At 31.9% G+C, this 17,015-nt stretch overlaps 1 protein-coding gene across 1 annotated transcript; it reads right to left on the reverse strand.

The window, feature by feature from the left end:
• Positions 1-359: 359 nt before the first annotated feature.
• LOC127735202 (zinc transporter ZIP1-like) lies at positions 360-1,859 on the reverse strand. Its single transcript, XM_052245328.1, has one exon. The coding sequence runs from the start codon at positions 1,844-1,846 to the stop codon at positions 845-847; it is 1,002 nt and encodes a 333-aa protein (XP_052101288.1). The 5' UTR covers positions 1,847-1,859; the 3' UTR covers positions 360-844.
• Positions 1,860-17,015: the final 15,156 nt, after the last annotated feature.

Here is a 17,015-nt window from a genome sequence, read left to right on the forward strand (position 1 = left end):
TGTACCAAGAAATAAAACGTTTTGTATCTTTTATACTTCTGTTTCAATATAATTCTCCATTTTTTGCTCAACTGGCCCATAGGGCCTTGTGAACTATAACATAACTTGGCGTTCTTCCTCGTCTTCGTAAACCTTTTCAAAGATCATCTTTTCTGAAACTACCAAACTATTTACAGCTAAACAGAGGAGGGGAATGATCCTTATGATATCTAGTAAAAAGTTTGTGTTTTTTTCTGTCAGTCAACACACATGGCGACCATAGGAGGAGGGTATGAAGTTGAAAATGTACACATGTATGAGTACTACGATATCCTTAATATTAAAAAATATAAAAAACAAAACTGACATCATACTTATTCTTATATAAAAGTGATTTTATTTCAAGACAATGTTTTTATGACAATAGTTTCATTTTATGACAAAAATCAAAATAAAATATTTTATCGAACTACAGTTCAAACATTTGACGATCACTAATCACAAACACATAAGCAATACACAAACAAAAAACACATTGTGGTGATATATAATAACAAAGCGTCAATACATATTACAATTTCATCATACCACCTCTTCAAAAACGAAAAAGTTTTTTTGACAAGTGATTGTTACACACATATCCTCAGATGAATCACGAGAAAAAACACAAAATAACATAAACTTATATAATAAAAAAAAAGATATTTCTTTACACTTTCAACTCGATGTATTTGTTCTTTGTATGTGGTACGATAATAATTCCATTGATTATTTAAAGTTTAAACAATCTAAAGTTTAAATCTAGGTAAATTAAATAATCAAATAACAGTTAAAAATTACATAAATAAGAATCTAACAATTAGTATCATTCATGGTCATGGATCAAAAATAAACCTGACATACATATAAATCCAAGAAATAGAAAAAAAGTTTTAATCAACCGAATGTCTGGTATGCTTAATTCATGTTGGAGTATTTCAAAGAATGTGACATACAAGAATGTTCCACATGCTAACCCTTGCAAGATCCCCTCGACCAATGACGATGTCGTTCCTTGCCCATATTCCACAATCAGCAAACCGATGACAATCCCGATCGGCGAAGCTAAGGCAAAAGTAAGAAGAGATCGTATCTGTGCCCAAAACGAAAGTTTGCTTTGGGTTAATGTCATACCTAGACTGAAGGCAAGAATTACTTTGTGAATACTGAGGCCAATAAAAACTTCAACTACATCAGTGGTTTGTTTCTGTAATCCGACTGCTATTCCCTCGAAAATAGAATGTAGAGATAAAGCTACCAATAGCAAGATAGATCTCAGAGTGGAACTATTTGTTTCAGATGTCTTCACCGACAGGGTTACAGTACTGTTCTCGAAGTCATTTGTTTTTTTCTCTCTAGAGTCGTCTGTTCCAATGCCTGATGAACTATATGATATGCGAAACTCATCTTTGTTTGATATAAGGGTGTTTCTTTCGGTTTTAATCGCTTCTGTTCTCACCGTATCATTTGAATGGCTAATTTGTTTTCGTTTCTCCTGGTATATTATAACACATTGTTCGGCCGTTAACATTAACATTAGTCCTATAACCATTATAAACTGAGCCACAGGGTAATGCTCAAATTTTTTAGACTCCTTGATATGTGGTTCCAAAGCCTCTATTGTTTCAGGGAGTAGATCCAAAAGACATGTGGCCATGAATACCCCTGCAGCAAAACAGCTCAGAATGCTTAATAAACGACGATACACTGTTGATGTTTCTAAGTTCCTTCTGTAGTGATAGATACATTTCACTGGAATAAATCCTACCAGAAATGAAGCTACTAATAGTCCAAAGAGAATTAAAACTTTCACATGTACTACATCCATGTTAACGGGTTCTAGTCTAAATCTATAATACAACTACCTGTTTATAAATCACATGTTTGATTCACATTTTTCTATAAATAGGACGTGTCACGTATCGATCACGTTACATTACAATTGATTCACAACTTTTTGGCCTTTAAAACGACCATGGTACACTTTTAAAATTCTAATTATTCACCCTTTCAAATTATGTGAGGTTAATTCAACCGTGTAATTTAGTAAAATAGTTGACAAATTTAAACTTTTATCCCTATTGTAAAGGGTTGTACGTTATGAAAATAGTATGTTCATTTAAATCTGAGAATGTGTGCCATCAAACCCACAGTTACGAGACGATTTTTAAAAATATGTAATCTATCCTCGTACCTGTGATCAAAGCACACACTCCATCTGACCCCATAGGATGTTAAAGAAAGCTAAAGGAAAAAATTGGTTTGAAAATTACTATGAGATATTTTGATAACAATTATAATATTTAAATATACAACAATAAAATAAAGTTACTGAGTATGATTCAAGTGTACAAAAAGAAATTTAATGAAGGATAAAAACACATGCATTTTAAAAACAAATTTGCTCATATTATAGTTGGGGAACAACCATTTGATATTCGGGGGGGAGGGGAGGGTTTTTCCTGATTAATCATTTATTTTTCATCTGTTGCTATGCATGATTATTCTTTTCAGCGGCTTTGCTCCCTGTTGTACACATTTGTTTCCTGTATTTTGTGTTGCAGAATATTCATTTTCATCCTATCTTGTGCAAATTCGTTCCTTTTCAAAGTCCTCCTGTCCCCTCCAGAAAATCACATGGTCGTCCGGTTATACAATTTTCCTTAATGTTTCAAGCAATTCACTGATAATTTTAAACTTAATTATGTATTAACTACAGATGAGATTATGGCGTTGATTTAAGAAATAAAATATCCCTACTTGGCATTTTTTTATACAGTTTTAAATTTTAAATATTTTTTTGATTTCTTGAGGAAAAAAATACATCTTTGTTATCTTTAATCATTCACCTTAAAGACATTATTTACAAAATAATTCTATAAAGTGTATATACGAAGTAATAGGTAAAAAAAAAATTAAAAATCTATCATTTCTATATCTAACATATACATGTACTATTAAGGTCAATAATTGTGTATTGAATTGTGTAATATTTTGTGAAATAAAGTGTCTGCTTAACTATATAAGTCAATGGTTACAACCTGATTAATATACAGATCATATGTCAATCCTTAGCTTAAGCGAAGGGTGGGCACAAGATCTGTATTTTAATCAGATAGAAAGGGAAGTTGATTTTGAAAGAGTGTAAATAAGACATTATTATAGAGGGCATGGCCTTTTAGCATGTGTTAATTAGTTTAAGTAGAGTTATATATATAAACTTGCGGAAAAGATGATATACCGCAAACAAATTGCAAAGGTTTTTTGTACACCATATCCAGATTTCGACAATTAATGTCTCTTCAGTGATGTTAGGAATCGAAACAGTATTTGGAAAGCCATACAATTTACCTCAATTTAGGATAGACTCTTGAATTTTGAGGAGTCAAAATAGGTTGAATATATATATATATATATATATATATATATATATTTATCAGCAATAGTTAGAGGAAGGCATAAGGTGTCTGCGCAATGCTAGGCAGTGCAGGTTCCAGCCCCGCTCGGGGAGGAAGTAAAGAATCAGATCTACTCTAACATTGTAAGGGTTAATTTTCTATAGGCACTCTTACTCATAAGAAATCCGATGAACAAGGTATAATTTACAGTTGACTCTACACATAGGCAGATATATATATTAATAGGTTTGGTGCATAGTTGGTGCATACTTGGTGGCAATTTAGGTCAGTAAAAATTTAGGTTAAATTTTTGGTGCATTTTTGGTGGCATTTTGTATATAAGGTTCAGATTTTTGTTATTGTAGGCAGATTTTGGAGATTCGGCAGATCTTGGCAGATCATTGATAGATACGGAATTACTATTATTTTTGATATTTTTGTCCGCACAGTATTGGACACTGTTGGGTGGTTTTTGTCCGCACAGTATTGGACACTATGCGTGTTTTTTTGTGTGCACAGTATTGGACACTGTTGCTTAATTTCGTTATACGGAATGTAATGAAATCCATTTACAGTAACTTGTGAAAGTGATTTACCGAGAGTGCCCGTGTGCCTAACATTTTTCTATGTGAATATTCGAATCATGTATTTTATAAACGATATACATGTAGATATTCGCCCAGAAAGGAATTATAATAAACAATAGATTAATCGATTTACTAGTATATTTTCATGTAACAAGACCACGCATCACTGGATTATTTGTCGTCAAATTGTCCGTCAATTCAATGTACTATGACCTGAAATTTTGTTATACTCGACCGCCATGGCAACTTGGTCCCAACTAAAATCCTAGAGTTTAATCATGTCTTGATGGTGACAGAGTTTATTCCTTAAATGCCTACACCTTTTTATCTACCGACGAAATAGAGGTAAAAAGATGTAGGCATTCAAGGAATAGTGTCTTATTAAAATAAAGTGTAGTCAAAACAAACAGTAATTAAAATCTGTGCAGGTAACTAAGCTGAGTTTCTACATTAAAATTCCAGGTAATTTTTTTGATTTTCCTGTTTGTTTGCAATAAATTGATATTTTGTATTTTTTCTGTTTGTTTAAAATGAATTTTGTTAAGGAATTATAAAAACACTCTTCTTTGACAGCTCAATAAATGTCAACGAAAGATAACTAATATAAGGAATAGATATAAGAAGATGTGGTATGAGTGCCAATGAGACAACTCTCCATCCAAGTCAAAATTTATAAAAGTAAACCACTATAGGTCAAAGTACGGTCTTCAACACGGAGCCTTGGCTCACACCGAACAGCAAGCTATAAAGGGCCCCAAAAATTACTAGTGTAAAACCATTCAAACGGGAAAACCAACGGTCTAATCTATATAAAAAACGAGAAACGAGAAACACTTATGAACCACATCAACAAACGACAACTACTGAACATCAGATTCCTTACTTAGGACAGGTGCAAACAATTGCAGCGGGTTTAAACGTTTTAATGGTACCAAACCTTCACCCTTATCTGAAACAATAGTGTAACATCACAACATAGAAAAACACACGTTAAAATATCAATTGAAATGGCTTAACTCAATCAAAAGACATATTAACACCGGTGAACATACACTGAACAAATAAATTTGATCTATGATACAATGCAAATACAAAATAAATAAACCAATGGAAGAATAATTAAAGTAACATGTTATATCGCTGTGAAATGTTAAACAATTTAAGAAAAACAATATACTTGAACAAAAATATCAGCCATTTGCAATTACTTTAAACACATGTAAATAAAAATAATTTTGTTGCTAGGTATACGCGTACAGTTCAGATAGAGAAAGGAAATATTTTTACAAAATAAATAATTTTGATGTTCATAGTACGAAGAAGTGAAAATTTACAGTAATACCAAACACTTATCAAAGCTGGTATATAGACCAGATATAACCCTGAATAACATTAAATAACAAAAAAGCAATACAATTAGTATCAACAGGTCATAAACAAGAAAGTACGATTTGAGAGTACTCGCAATTGATAATAAAAAATCATGCATCAGAGACTAAAATCAACTAAAACACATCTCAGGGATTTAGTATTTTAACGTCATGGACAGTCAAAGAAGACATGACTTGTGCAATGCCAAAAATAAATGTATCGACAGACAGTAGGCTAATTAGGAGTTAACCTCTTTAAGATCAAAATGAACATGGGTGTGTCTTTATACATCCCGTTTGAAAAGAATACAAATTTAGTTATGTTTTAATTTGCTGATGACAAAATCGATATTAGTGCCAATGTAAACTATATTCAAAGCCAAATTTACTAATCAAATCTTTGTATCTTTGAATATATATTTATTCGTGTTCAATTGATCAAGAATATAGATAATATTCAAGATAAGAAATAAGCACAAAAACATCAAAGCACTTGTCACAATCACAAATAAATAAAGCATGCATGTCTTTGAAATTTAAAACATGAATAGTCACATAGTGCCATCACAAGTATACTACAAGTATTGTTAATTAAGTCCAAACGAAGGAGGTATGAAACAGCATCTACAAACTGAACTGTTGAAATCTCTACGTTCTTGTGTCGGAGCTTTAGGTTGGAGAGTCTATCTTTAATTTCCCTGTATTTTCGCTTATTGATTTGCTCATACATTAAATATTTCTATGAATAATACTTTAAAATTTATATGATTTTTGTTTATAAATGACCTATTTTAGTCTCAGAAGCATGATTTTTGTTAATTCTTTGTAATTGGCTGAACTAGCTGTCAGTACTCTCAGATTTTTTCTTTTTGTTGTGGGGATGTTTAAGTACCCTGCCAAGTCGACTCTGTGTTTTTGTTAGATGTTAGATGTATTTCTGCTTTGTATCCATCTGATGAGTTTAACCCTTTTCAACTGATTTTTATAGTTTGTTCTTATGTTGTACTGTTACACCAAAGTCCCAGGTTAGGGGAGGGTTGGCGCCTTCAAACTAGTCTAACCCTTCCACATTCTATATGTGCCTGTCCCAAGTCGGGAGCCTGCAATTAAGTGGTTGTCGTTTGTTGCTGTATATCATATTTGTTTTTGTTTATTATTTTGTACATAAATCAGGCCGTTATTTTTCTCGCTTGAATTGTTTTACATTTGTCATTTCTGAGCCTTTTATAGAGGACTGTGGTATGGGTTTTATCAGAAGTCCATTACTAGACGAAGTGTGCAACCCGCTATGTAGTAAGGCGATCACGTTGTCCCCGTACTTCCAACTGTGATTGAAACGGGATTTGAGCGAGATTGCTATTAATAGTAACAAAAATCAATGGCCAAATTTTTTGCGATGCAATCTGGGTAGAGTTAATTTATGCAAAACACCCTATACCTTAATTAGCACACAGTTGAAAATAATGTTTGACCATCGATGTGTTAATGAGCAGCAGATCCTAGATGCCATATTATATCTGTGTCATGAGTCATTATGATGGTTTTAATATTAAATGATAAAAACCATTTTTAGCAAAATTAACAAATTGTACCCTCAATGTTGAAAAAAGAGCAGAAATTAATTGTATCCCGTTTTTTCAATTTCGAATATTTTCGATCCTGCTTAAATGAGATCTTGACGGTAATACTACCTCGGATGATGGTGTGGACGAACAAAGGTTATCATCAAGTTCAGTCAGATATTGTTACATTTATCCGTTAAAATACATGCAAAAAATGAAATTCTCAACACGTGCGTTCGACATATAAATTGTATAGGTTAAAATTGTAGGAAAAGATGCGATCACGATCTCTGTATAAATAATTTAAATGAGTAATAAATATATAGCCTTTATGTAAATATAAAAAAGAAGATGTGGTATGATTGCCAATGAGACAACTCTCCACAAGAGACCAACTGACACAGAAATTAACAACTATAGGTCACCGTACGGCCTCAACAATGAGCAAAGCCAATACCGCACAGTCAGCTATAAAAGACCCCGAAATGACAATGTAAAACAAACGAGAAAATAACGGCCTAATTTATGTACAAAAAATGAACGAAATACAAAAATGTAACACATAAACAAGTATACATCATACTGAAATATGACGATCGAAGTCTTAATTCAAAAACCTAGCTGCAGGACAATTTGATTTATTTTTTTCAAATACTAAATCAATCTCAAGGGTTAAGCTAGGCCGTAAGGAATAAAGCAATCCCTGGAATTATCTGGTACCAACAATAAAACCTTGTATTACCTAAACTTCTTTCCCATAAATACATAGGCTTAAATAAAACAAAACAATATACTCATATTGCCGATAACCCAGACAGCTTGAGGGACACCGGATTTTAATAAATTGACGAATACAATTCATAAGCATAAATACATAAATAAATCATTACAATTATAAATGATGACTGAATGCTGATATGCTGTATTTTAAAGTTAAATACCAAATAATGACAAAGTCTCTATCATCGACGATCCCGCCGGCCAGGAACAACCAACTAAAACGAGTTAACTCGGTCAAACTAAATTAAATACTAAATATGTAGTGGAAAAAGTTGGAAACCTGTGTCCAAACCCAATGCTCGGAAGACCGTCTCAAGAGGTATACTTGGACAGTATAAAAAAAATTATGCTGTTTTAGAACAAAATTTAATAATTAGGAAAAGAGTAGTTCAAAGGTAAAACATATTTTGGCATATTTTGCTACAATAGTGACTTACTCCATAAATCATTCTTTTTATAGTACCACTTTTTATTAGGATTATCATATACACTAAATACTAGTAGAGGTAAATTGGCGCAAATAAAATCCATAAAATTTGCGCAATTGATACCGTTGCAAAAATATTTGGCGCAATTGATGCATCTTGAAAATAGCAATTGGCACAAAAAGACTGCTGCCATTATATCGATTAGTACTCATAAGACCAAACTAGCCAAATTCACAAACCAGACATTCATACTTGAATAAACTGCTCTGAAAAATAACCCATTTTTTTTAGTTCATTCGTGTCTATAGACTTAGTGACTACATCCTGGTGGATGTGAATTTAGCAACCTTCTGACATTTACACATTTTTAGCTAATTTCATAAAGTTCAAATTTGTTTCATTTCACTTTCGTATTTTCAGAGTTATGTTCCTATATATTAGTAATAATACGCCAGAAAAGGAAAAAATTGGCATGAAGATCACAATGAAATATTTTGATAACAAGGTTCTTAAATAGAAAACCAGTATGACTAATATTGTTGGACTTAGTAATTAATAAGTGAATGGAGATAAATAACTTTCATTTGTATATTTAGAAAAATCTGTATTTTTAAGAGAAACAAAATCATTTTAATTACAACTACTTAAAAGGAAGTCGAATGAATTTTTTTTTTTGATAATTGTTGACCTCCCCCTCCAAGTTTCTTTTACTAAAATGGTTTTCAAGATCTTACTAGATAATGAAAAAACTGCGTTGCTCTATCATCTATAGCATCCTACAGAGGATGGTTTATATACAGTTTGTTAGATGTTAGATGCTTTTTAATGTGTCTAAATCCAGACTATATATAGTGTTTTGTCTAAACTTGAAAAAAGAATAAAAAAGAGTGTAAATTGACGCAGTAGTTTCATATGAAAGATTTTTGGAAAAGTTTTCGACGGACTACAGCAGAGGGACGATGGACAACAGATTCCATGATTGAGTGTATTCTATAGTAAAAGTATATTTTATAAGTCCTTTTCTATTTTTGACAATAAATCATTATTGGCATATCTTAGTTTCATGAAAATAATATTTCCGAGAATATTAACATTTCGAGACCACGTTACGAAACAAAACAAAATACTTCATTCGGCATATGATCATCAAGGATAAATGAAAAAATAATATGGTTTGAATCATCTATGTCAAATACATGTGTGTATGAAATTCCCCAAATTTAATGCCAATATTGATTGCATCTCTTTCTATACCACACCTGATAATTTTGATTTTGGTCACAGATTCAGTTCGAATTTGTGCGATAACACTTTTAATTAGCCTTTCGATAGATATTCCCCTTGATAATAACACCAACGGTACCAATTTTACTGCACCAGAAATGTGTTTCGACAATAAATGTCTCTTTGAGGCTAAATATTAAAACAAACATTTATGCATGTCATACATACGTTGAAGAGCTGATCAAACCAAAAAGGACCCAAAGTATAGCCAAATCCGGACAAAGAATAATTAAGATAGAAAACAGCCAATTTTGTTGGTTTCCGCACGATAACTCGAGTAAACCTCCATCAATCATCATTTGAAATTTGGATATGCTGTTAAGTACCATTAAACACATGTCATCTATTGAATGATTTTACTTTTGTCTTTTCATTTATATGCCCCTTGATAACGTTGAAAAAGTCACAGCTTTGGTTTATTGACAATAACTCGGCTGAGTAAGCCTCCACCAAATTTAGAAATATTGTTAGGGAAACATAAACACAGATCAAACATAAACACATATCCAGTTAAGTGATATTCCCGTAGAAAAAGTGGAAACAATCATAGTCTTCTTTATAATAACTTAAGTCAGACTCCATCAAATATAAAATTATTGTTGGGGAATACGAAACACAGATCCAGTTCCAGTTTGGTAGATTTTACGTTTGACTTTCCCGAGTTATGACCCTTGATAAACCGAAAACAGCCAAATTTGGCTCCAAGTAAGCCTTCACTAAATCATTCGAAGTTTGGAAATGTTAGAGATCCCTTTAGCACTTCGAATTGAACTGGTTTCACTTTTTATCTTGCAAGCATTTTTTCAGTAGATAAAATAAGCTAAAAGTGTGTCAATGTCAGTAGGTCCCTTAAGTCAGATAACAATTACCAAATAAAGATGCATCTAAAAGTTTATCATTGCAGTTCTTCAATAAACCTAGGACCAATAGATAATGAAACTTAAAACTAAGACCATTCTTTATCAATATTAACCAATAAATGACTGTGTTTGGGGCGTTTCTATATCAAAACATAGGTATAGTATTTTTTATAACTCGGAAGTATTTTGATTAAAAAAAAGATATTACACCAAAGTGAGAATTGTTGTAGGGTGGCATAGGGTCATTTTCATTTTCACAGTCTTACTATATGTATAATGTTTTTATTCTATTGTTTGAAGATAGATATTTTTTCATAATTTGAAGCACATTCAATTTTAAACATTTGTTGTTACTGATTTTGATATGGAGATGAGGGATGGAAAGAGGCATTTTTAAAGGATTTTTATTAAATATTGATAACAAGTTTTTCAGAAATGGACGTTACAAATGCATTTTTCAACAACAAAAACCTGGGACATTATATATTGTTAGTACACTATTCCCAGCAAAAAGTATGTTTATAATCTATATTTTTTATTCAAAATTTTGGTTCATTCTTCATTACAAAGAAAATAAAGTTCCTGTATTCAAATATACAAATACCTTATACTGATGAAAAGCAATTTAATGGAGGATAAACACACATATATTTATAAAAGTTTGATTTGATGTCAGAGTTACACAATTTTTTCCTCATTGTTTCAAGCAATTAAACCTACAAAATAATTATGGATAATAACAATTAGGGCACTTTTTTTTTTAAATTTGAAGGTTCATATGACTTTAATTGTGTTATAGGTTGTGTACTGGGTGTCTGCTTAATTATAAAATTCAAAGGTTATGATCTGATTAAAAAACTGAGCTGGTGTCATATTGGCCTACAACCTTGTAAGCGAAACGTAACATGGGATCCTGGCTCACGCTGACAGTCGACGAAGTTTTAGATTGGGTCAGGATGCCAGGCTAAGCGAAGCGTGGCACCGGATTTGTTTTTCAATTATATTCCAACCCATGTTTGTTTCACATTTTTCTATAAATAGGACATATGTCACGTACCAGTGTGGATTCACAACTTGTTGACCTTTAATTAAAATGACCCTGGTACTCTAAGTTCTAGTTATTCACCCATTCAAATTTACCTAGCTAAAATGAGATTACGTCAACTCTGTAATATAGTACAAGTTTTGACCGATTTATCCCTCTATCCCTGTTGTAAAAGATTTTAAGTAATGGAAATAATTCACGAAATCTGAGCATATGTGCCATCGGACCATCAGAGAAATGCGCACTCCATCAGAATGAGCTTACGAAACACCATCCCGTACGAAAAGAAAAATTAATACTTCTTCAGGAAAAGAAAAATGTTGGTATGACGATTACTATGAGGTATTTTTGAAATCAAGGTTCTTTAAAAGGAAAACAGTATAGCTAATATCACTGAGTAGTTAATAAGTGAGTGAAGATGGGTAACTTACATTGTTTTTTTTTTTAAGAAAAAAATCTAGATTTTTTAGGAAAATATGTCTTTCTAAATATCTCCAGGTATCTATCGTAGTTTCAAGGTAATAGAAAAATACTGAAATTGGTCAAAAATCATCATTTTATTGCAACTACTTAAAAGGTGTCAACTGATAATTTTTGTAAAATGGAATAATGAATTGACCCTACCCCTCCCCATTCAGATTACTATAACTAACTAGATAATGGCAAAGATTGAGTTACTCTATCATTTATAACAGCCTATAGAGGATGGATTTTTCCAGTTTGTTAGATGCCTTATTAACTATCTAACAGGCTATAGTGTTTTGTCTAAACATTAAAAACAATATATATATAAGAAAATTAATAAAAGATAATAACGGTTTCAATTCATCACTTTTACTAGCGCTTTCACTGCTTTTACAGATCTTCAGGTAATGTGACTTGTATACATAAGTGTTACACAAAACTTATGTATACAAGTCACATTACCTGAAGATCTGTAAAAGCAGCGAAAGCGCTAGTAAAAGTGATGAATTGAAACTGTTATTATCTTTTATTAATTTTCTTAAATGTTACCAGCATACGGATTCTACTTAACTTTTCTTTATATATATATATATATATATATATATATATATATATATATATATATATATATATATATATATATATATATATATATATATATATATATATATATGAGTCTAAAAGATTGTGTAACAATACCGATAAATAGATGGAAAACAAAACACTAAAAAGTGTTGAATATCATCGCACAAAGATGGAAAAACTGAACAGATGATATACAAGTCTAAATTGAAAACAACGTTCAAACCTATGACTGCGTCGGATAAAAACCTCAATTTTTATACGTTTGCATGCAAAACACATTCTTGGTAGAGGGGTCTAAATACAGCACAAACAACATTTTCCAAAAGACCAAAAAAAGTGAAAAAGTATATTTTAACAAAACGCATTTGACTAGCAGGCCGAACAACTGATGTTCTTATATATATACTCTGTTGCTTGCAAGAAAAAAAGTGATTATCTATTTGAATTAATTTATATAAATGATTATTTGGAAAAATCACATTTCAGGTATCTAAAATATATTCTTGGTGTAAATAAAAAAAGCCTCAAATTTGGCAGTGTTATCAGAGGTTGCAAGATTTCCTCTTTATTTTTCTGTCATTATATCTGTTGTGAACATTCAATAACGCGGTTTTACCTTTGTGTTAACGTAACGTCGTTCCCGGCAAAATTGGCAGTTGCCGATTTAGCGTTACGAAATTCCGCCAACATGTGGCATTCGAATAACATCTTTGTTTTCTAACTTGTTATTAATCCTACATTTCTTTAGTTACTTGTATTTATATGCTTTATATTGATAAATCGGTGTCGAGACGTATGAAATCGTGATTGCTTTCTTTATAATCCAATATTTACGTATGTATTGACAGTGATTTATATGATTAACCTTGACCAGTAGCGACCTATTTTCTTACGCGCAAGGATAAGGCGTGATAAGTATTATAAAAGGGGATTTTCCGAATAGCAAAACGAATTTGAACTCATCTTTATAGAAACTTAATAGGTAAATACTTCACGCACGAAAATCACAGAAAACCGTTAAACATATTGTACTTTCATTCTTTGTAGTAATTTATAGTAATAATAATAATTTCTATTTCTTGAAATAGTAGTTTAGTTGTTATTTTATTTAGAAAACCTGGCTAATGTATTTCGAAAAGCTATTGAATAGAATAAATATCTACAGACTAAAGGTATTGTAAGAAAGATTGAGAACAATCTTTACACTGGTGGCAGCGAATTTAGTTTTCTTTTTAAAGAAAATTTTAAGAATCTACGTGAATATTTTATTAGGCACGCAATTGATAAGTAAAAATATTTTAAATTGTTACTGTCCATATTTGTTTACACTTAAAAAAAAAAACTGAACATAATAAAAAAGGACACTTCAACAAAAGGTGAAAGAAAAGAAAAGTACAGTTGGTGAGATTAATTAAGCTTATAGTATATCTTTCAGTAGTTTTAAATTCAACAAGGATAAATATAAATCCAAGTTGAAAAGAAATAATATAGTTAATCAAAATCTATGTCAACAAGGATAAATTCTAATCCAAGTTGAAAAGGTTATAATTATTAAATTTGAGTATATATCAACAAGGATAAATATGAATCTATAAGTTGAAATAAAATAGTTAAGGGGTATACATCAACAAAGATAAATTCTAATCTAAGTTGAATGTTAAAAGATAAAAAATTTTAAGTCAAATTTCAACAAGGATAAAATAAATTCCAAGTTGAGCTAGATTAATATTGAATACCATATTCAATAAGGATAAACTTTAATCCAAGTTGAGTTTTAAAGTTAGGAGTCTATTTTTAACAGGAATAAATCTGAATCCAAGTTGAATAATAATATTAAAACCATAATTTTTTCAATAGGGTCCAGTTGTAAAATTTATAGTCTATTTCAAAGTTGTAAATTAAATAGTCCATTTCATAAGCTTATTTTTTACAACAAGGATAAATATAAATCCAAGTTGTAGTTATAATAATTTTTCGATAGAGTCGAAGTTTAAAAAAAAAAAAAATTATAGTCTATTTCGAAGTTGTAAATTAAATAAATAAGTTTTACAACAAGGATAAATATAAATCTAAGTTGTAGTTATATTTCATTAAGGTCAAAGTTGAACGTCTATAGTCTATTTCAAGTTTGTAATGTATATAGTCTATTTCACAAAGTAAGGATAGATTCATAATCCAAACTGTGTTTTAAAAGTAAGGCATAGGAAATTCTTTATCAATTTCAACAAGGATAAAATTTAATCCAAGTTGATTAGTAAATTGAAACTCTTGATTCCATTTAGCAGTCAAAAGTAGGATGTATAATTTGAGAAATAGACAACCTAGTATGTCTACGGGATCAATGTCTTTAGGAAGGGGAAGAGGAAGGGGATCTGGAATAAACCCACCAAGTAGTTTAGCCATTCCCAACCATGCCATATCATCTGGGAATATGGAGGCCCATTTTTCAGGGGAATCTAGAAACTCTCATTATTATTTTAATGCAAGGTTTAATATCCCTGAATTCAGTAATGGGGAGACAATAAATAAGTATCCGAATATATTGCCTACTTCAATTAATGAGGGAGAAAGGGAGATAACTCATTTGACTGATGAAAATCCTTGTACCATGGATCATACTATCAACTTACCTGCTATAAGTAAAGAAATTGAGAATAACACTAATCCGTTCCTTGTTCCAACTCAAAGTCGAAGTGATAGCGCTTTAATTTCAAGATCAACCAATTCTGATAGTGATGAGCTCACACAATTAAGAAGACAATTAGATGCCTTAAAGAATGAAAATTTTGAATTAAAGAGAACAGCCCAACAAAACAGCCTTCCAATACCAAGTTCAAGTCAAACAAACCATAATCAAAATCTGGTCAACACAATTACCCAGTCAACAGAGTATATAGAGCCGAATGTATATGCTGGTACCCATACCCATGTAAACCATGATATTGTTAGCAGAAACATTTCACAGAATCCAGTTCTTAACAAGAACTTGTATACTCAGAGTCAATTTGTGAACAACACCTATCCTCATAATACAATGCAAAGAAGTAACTATTCGCAAAATACAGTACAGAATAGCCGATATATACAAAATCAAGCCCCGAACAGTAATTTTTCACAATTTCCAGTTCAAAATAGAGATTTCCAACAATATCAACCAATCACAGAGCCAAACTTGTTACCAATGCAGCATTCCAGTGGACCACAGTATATTAATACATCAGAAGTTCCAATATTTAATGAAAATGGACGCAGAACAAGAGTGCCATTTTATAACGGGAAGGATCCATGGAATGCATATGTGATGCAATTTGAATTGATTGCAGAAATGAATAATTGGAGTCCATCAACCAAAGCCATAGAACTGATGACAGCTCTCAAAGATGAAGCAATGGTCTATGCTTCATTTCTTACACCAGAGACAAAAAGATCATTTTCAGCACTTTGTGCAGCCATGTCAAATAGATTTGGAGATCATGGGTACCCGGAAACATACAGACAAGAGCTTCATACTCTGAGAAAGTATGATAGAGAAACAATTCAGGAGTATGCTTCAAGAGTCGAGATGTTGGTCAGGAAGTCTTTCCCCACAATTGACACAGCAACACACAGTACACTCAGTGTGGAGTATATGCTTAGAGGATTGCCGGACCAGAGTATTGCTATTGAGCTACTGACAAAAAGGATTACTAGCATAACAGAGGCAATACACCAAGTAACGCTATACGAGGCCTACAAGAGAGGTTCAAGAGACAGAAACATCCGTCAGATTGGTACAACAGAGGACAGTTATAGAAATAATTGTGGGTCCGAAGATATAGCTGTCAGAAAAGTAGGAGGAAAAAGATTTGTAACAGAGGAAAGATTGACTCAGTTTGAAAGAGGAATTTCGGAGTCACTAGAGACAACCATTAAAAGAGAAATGGCAAAGTATTATACACAACAGGATTATGACAGTAGTCCATGGCAAAATAAGCAAGTGTATAGAGACCATACGACCAAGATGAAGAACTCCAGATGCTTTAACTGTAATGAGGAAGGCCATTACATACGAGATTGTCCAAAAGAAAAGAGAAGCCCCTATCATAATCATAAAGAAAATAGAGGTGGTTTTATAAGGAATAATGAAAGGAGTCAAAACCAAAATGAAGAGTCTTTAAACTGCTAAGGGTTGAGACTATCGACCAAGTGTCAGCCCCTAAACATGGTAAAGAAAAAGTTAAAGAGAATAATTTGAAATATGAAGAGAAACATTGCCAAATGAAAGAGCATTTGGTTGAACCGAAAAAATCAGTGAATACAGCTTATATAAAGAGATCATTTGAAGAAGATAGCCTAGATATACGGGACCTAGATTTAAGCCTAGAGATGTTGTTTGAGGAGTCTAAGGAGATACAACAGAACACACCAGAGAACACACCAAAGGAGGTAATGGGTAGTGCAGAACCGATCAACGGGATAGAAGGACATATTATCATTGCTCGGGTGACAGCAGCTAGCATTACAGTTTCAGTGGTCATTAACAAGATTGTGACGAATGCAGTTATTGGCACTGGAGCAGAGGTGACGGTTCTAAGTGAGAAGTTGTATAATCAGATTCCTGGGAGTAAGCGGCCAAAACTAAGGAGAGCAGCAA

The sequence above is a fragment of the Mytilus californianus genome, unplaced genomic scaffold (genome assembly GCF_021869535.1).
Source record: "Mytilus californianus isolate M0D057914Y unplaced genomic scaffold, xbMytCali1.0.p SCAF_3, whole genome shotgun sequence".
Lineage (NCBI taxonomy): Eukaryota > Metazoa > Mollusca > Bivalvia > Mytilida > Mytilidae > Mytilus > Mytilus californianus.

Coding starts and splice junctions, on each gene's coding strand:
- LOC127735202 (XM_052245328.1), bottom strand. CDS start 1,846: ATGGATGTAGTACATGTGAAAGTTTTAATTCTCTTTGGACTATTAGTA.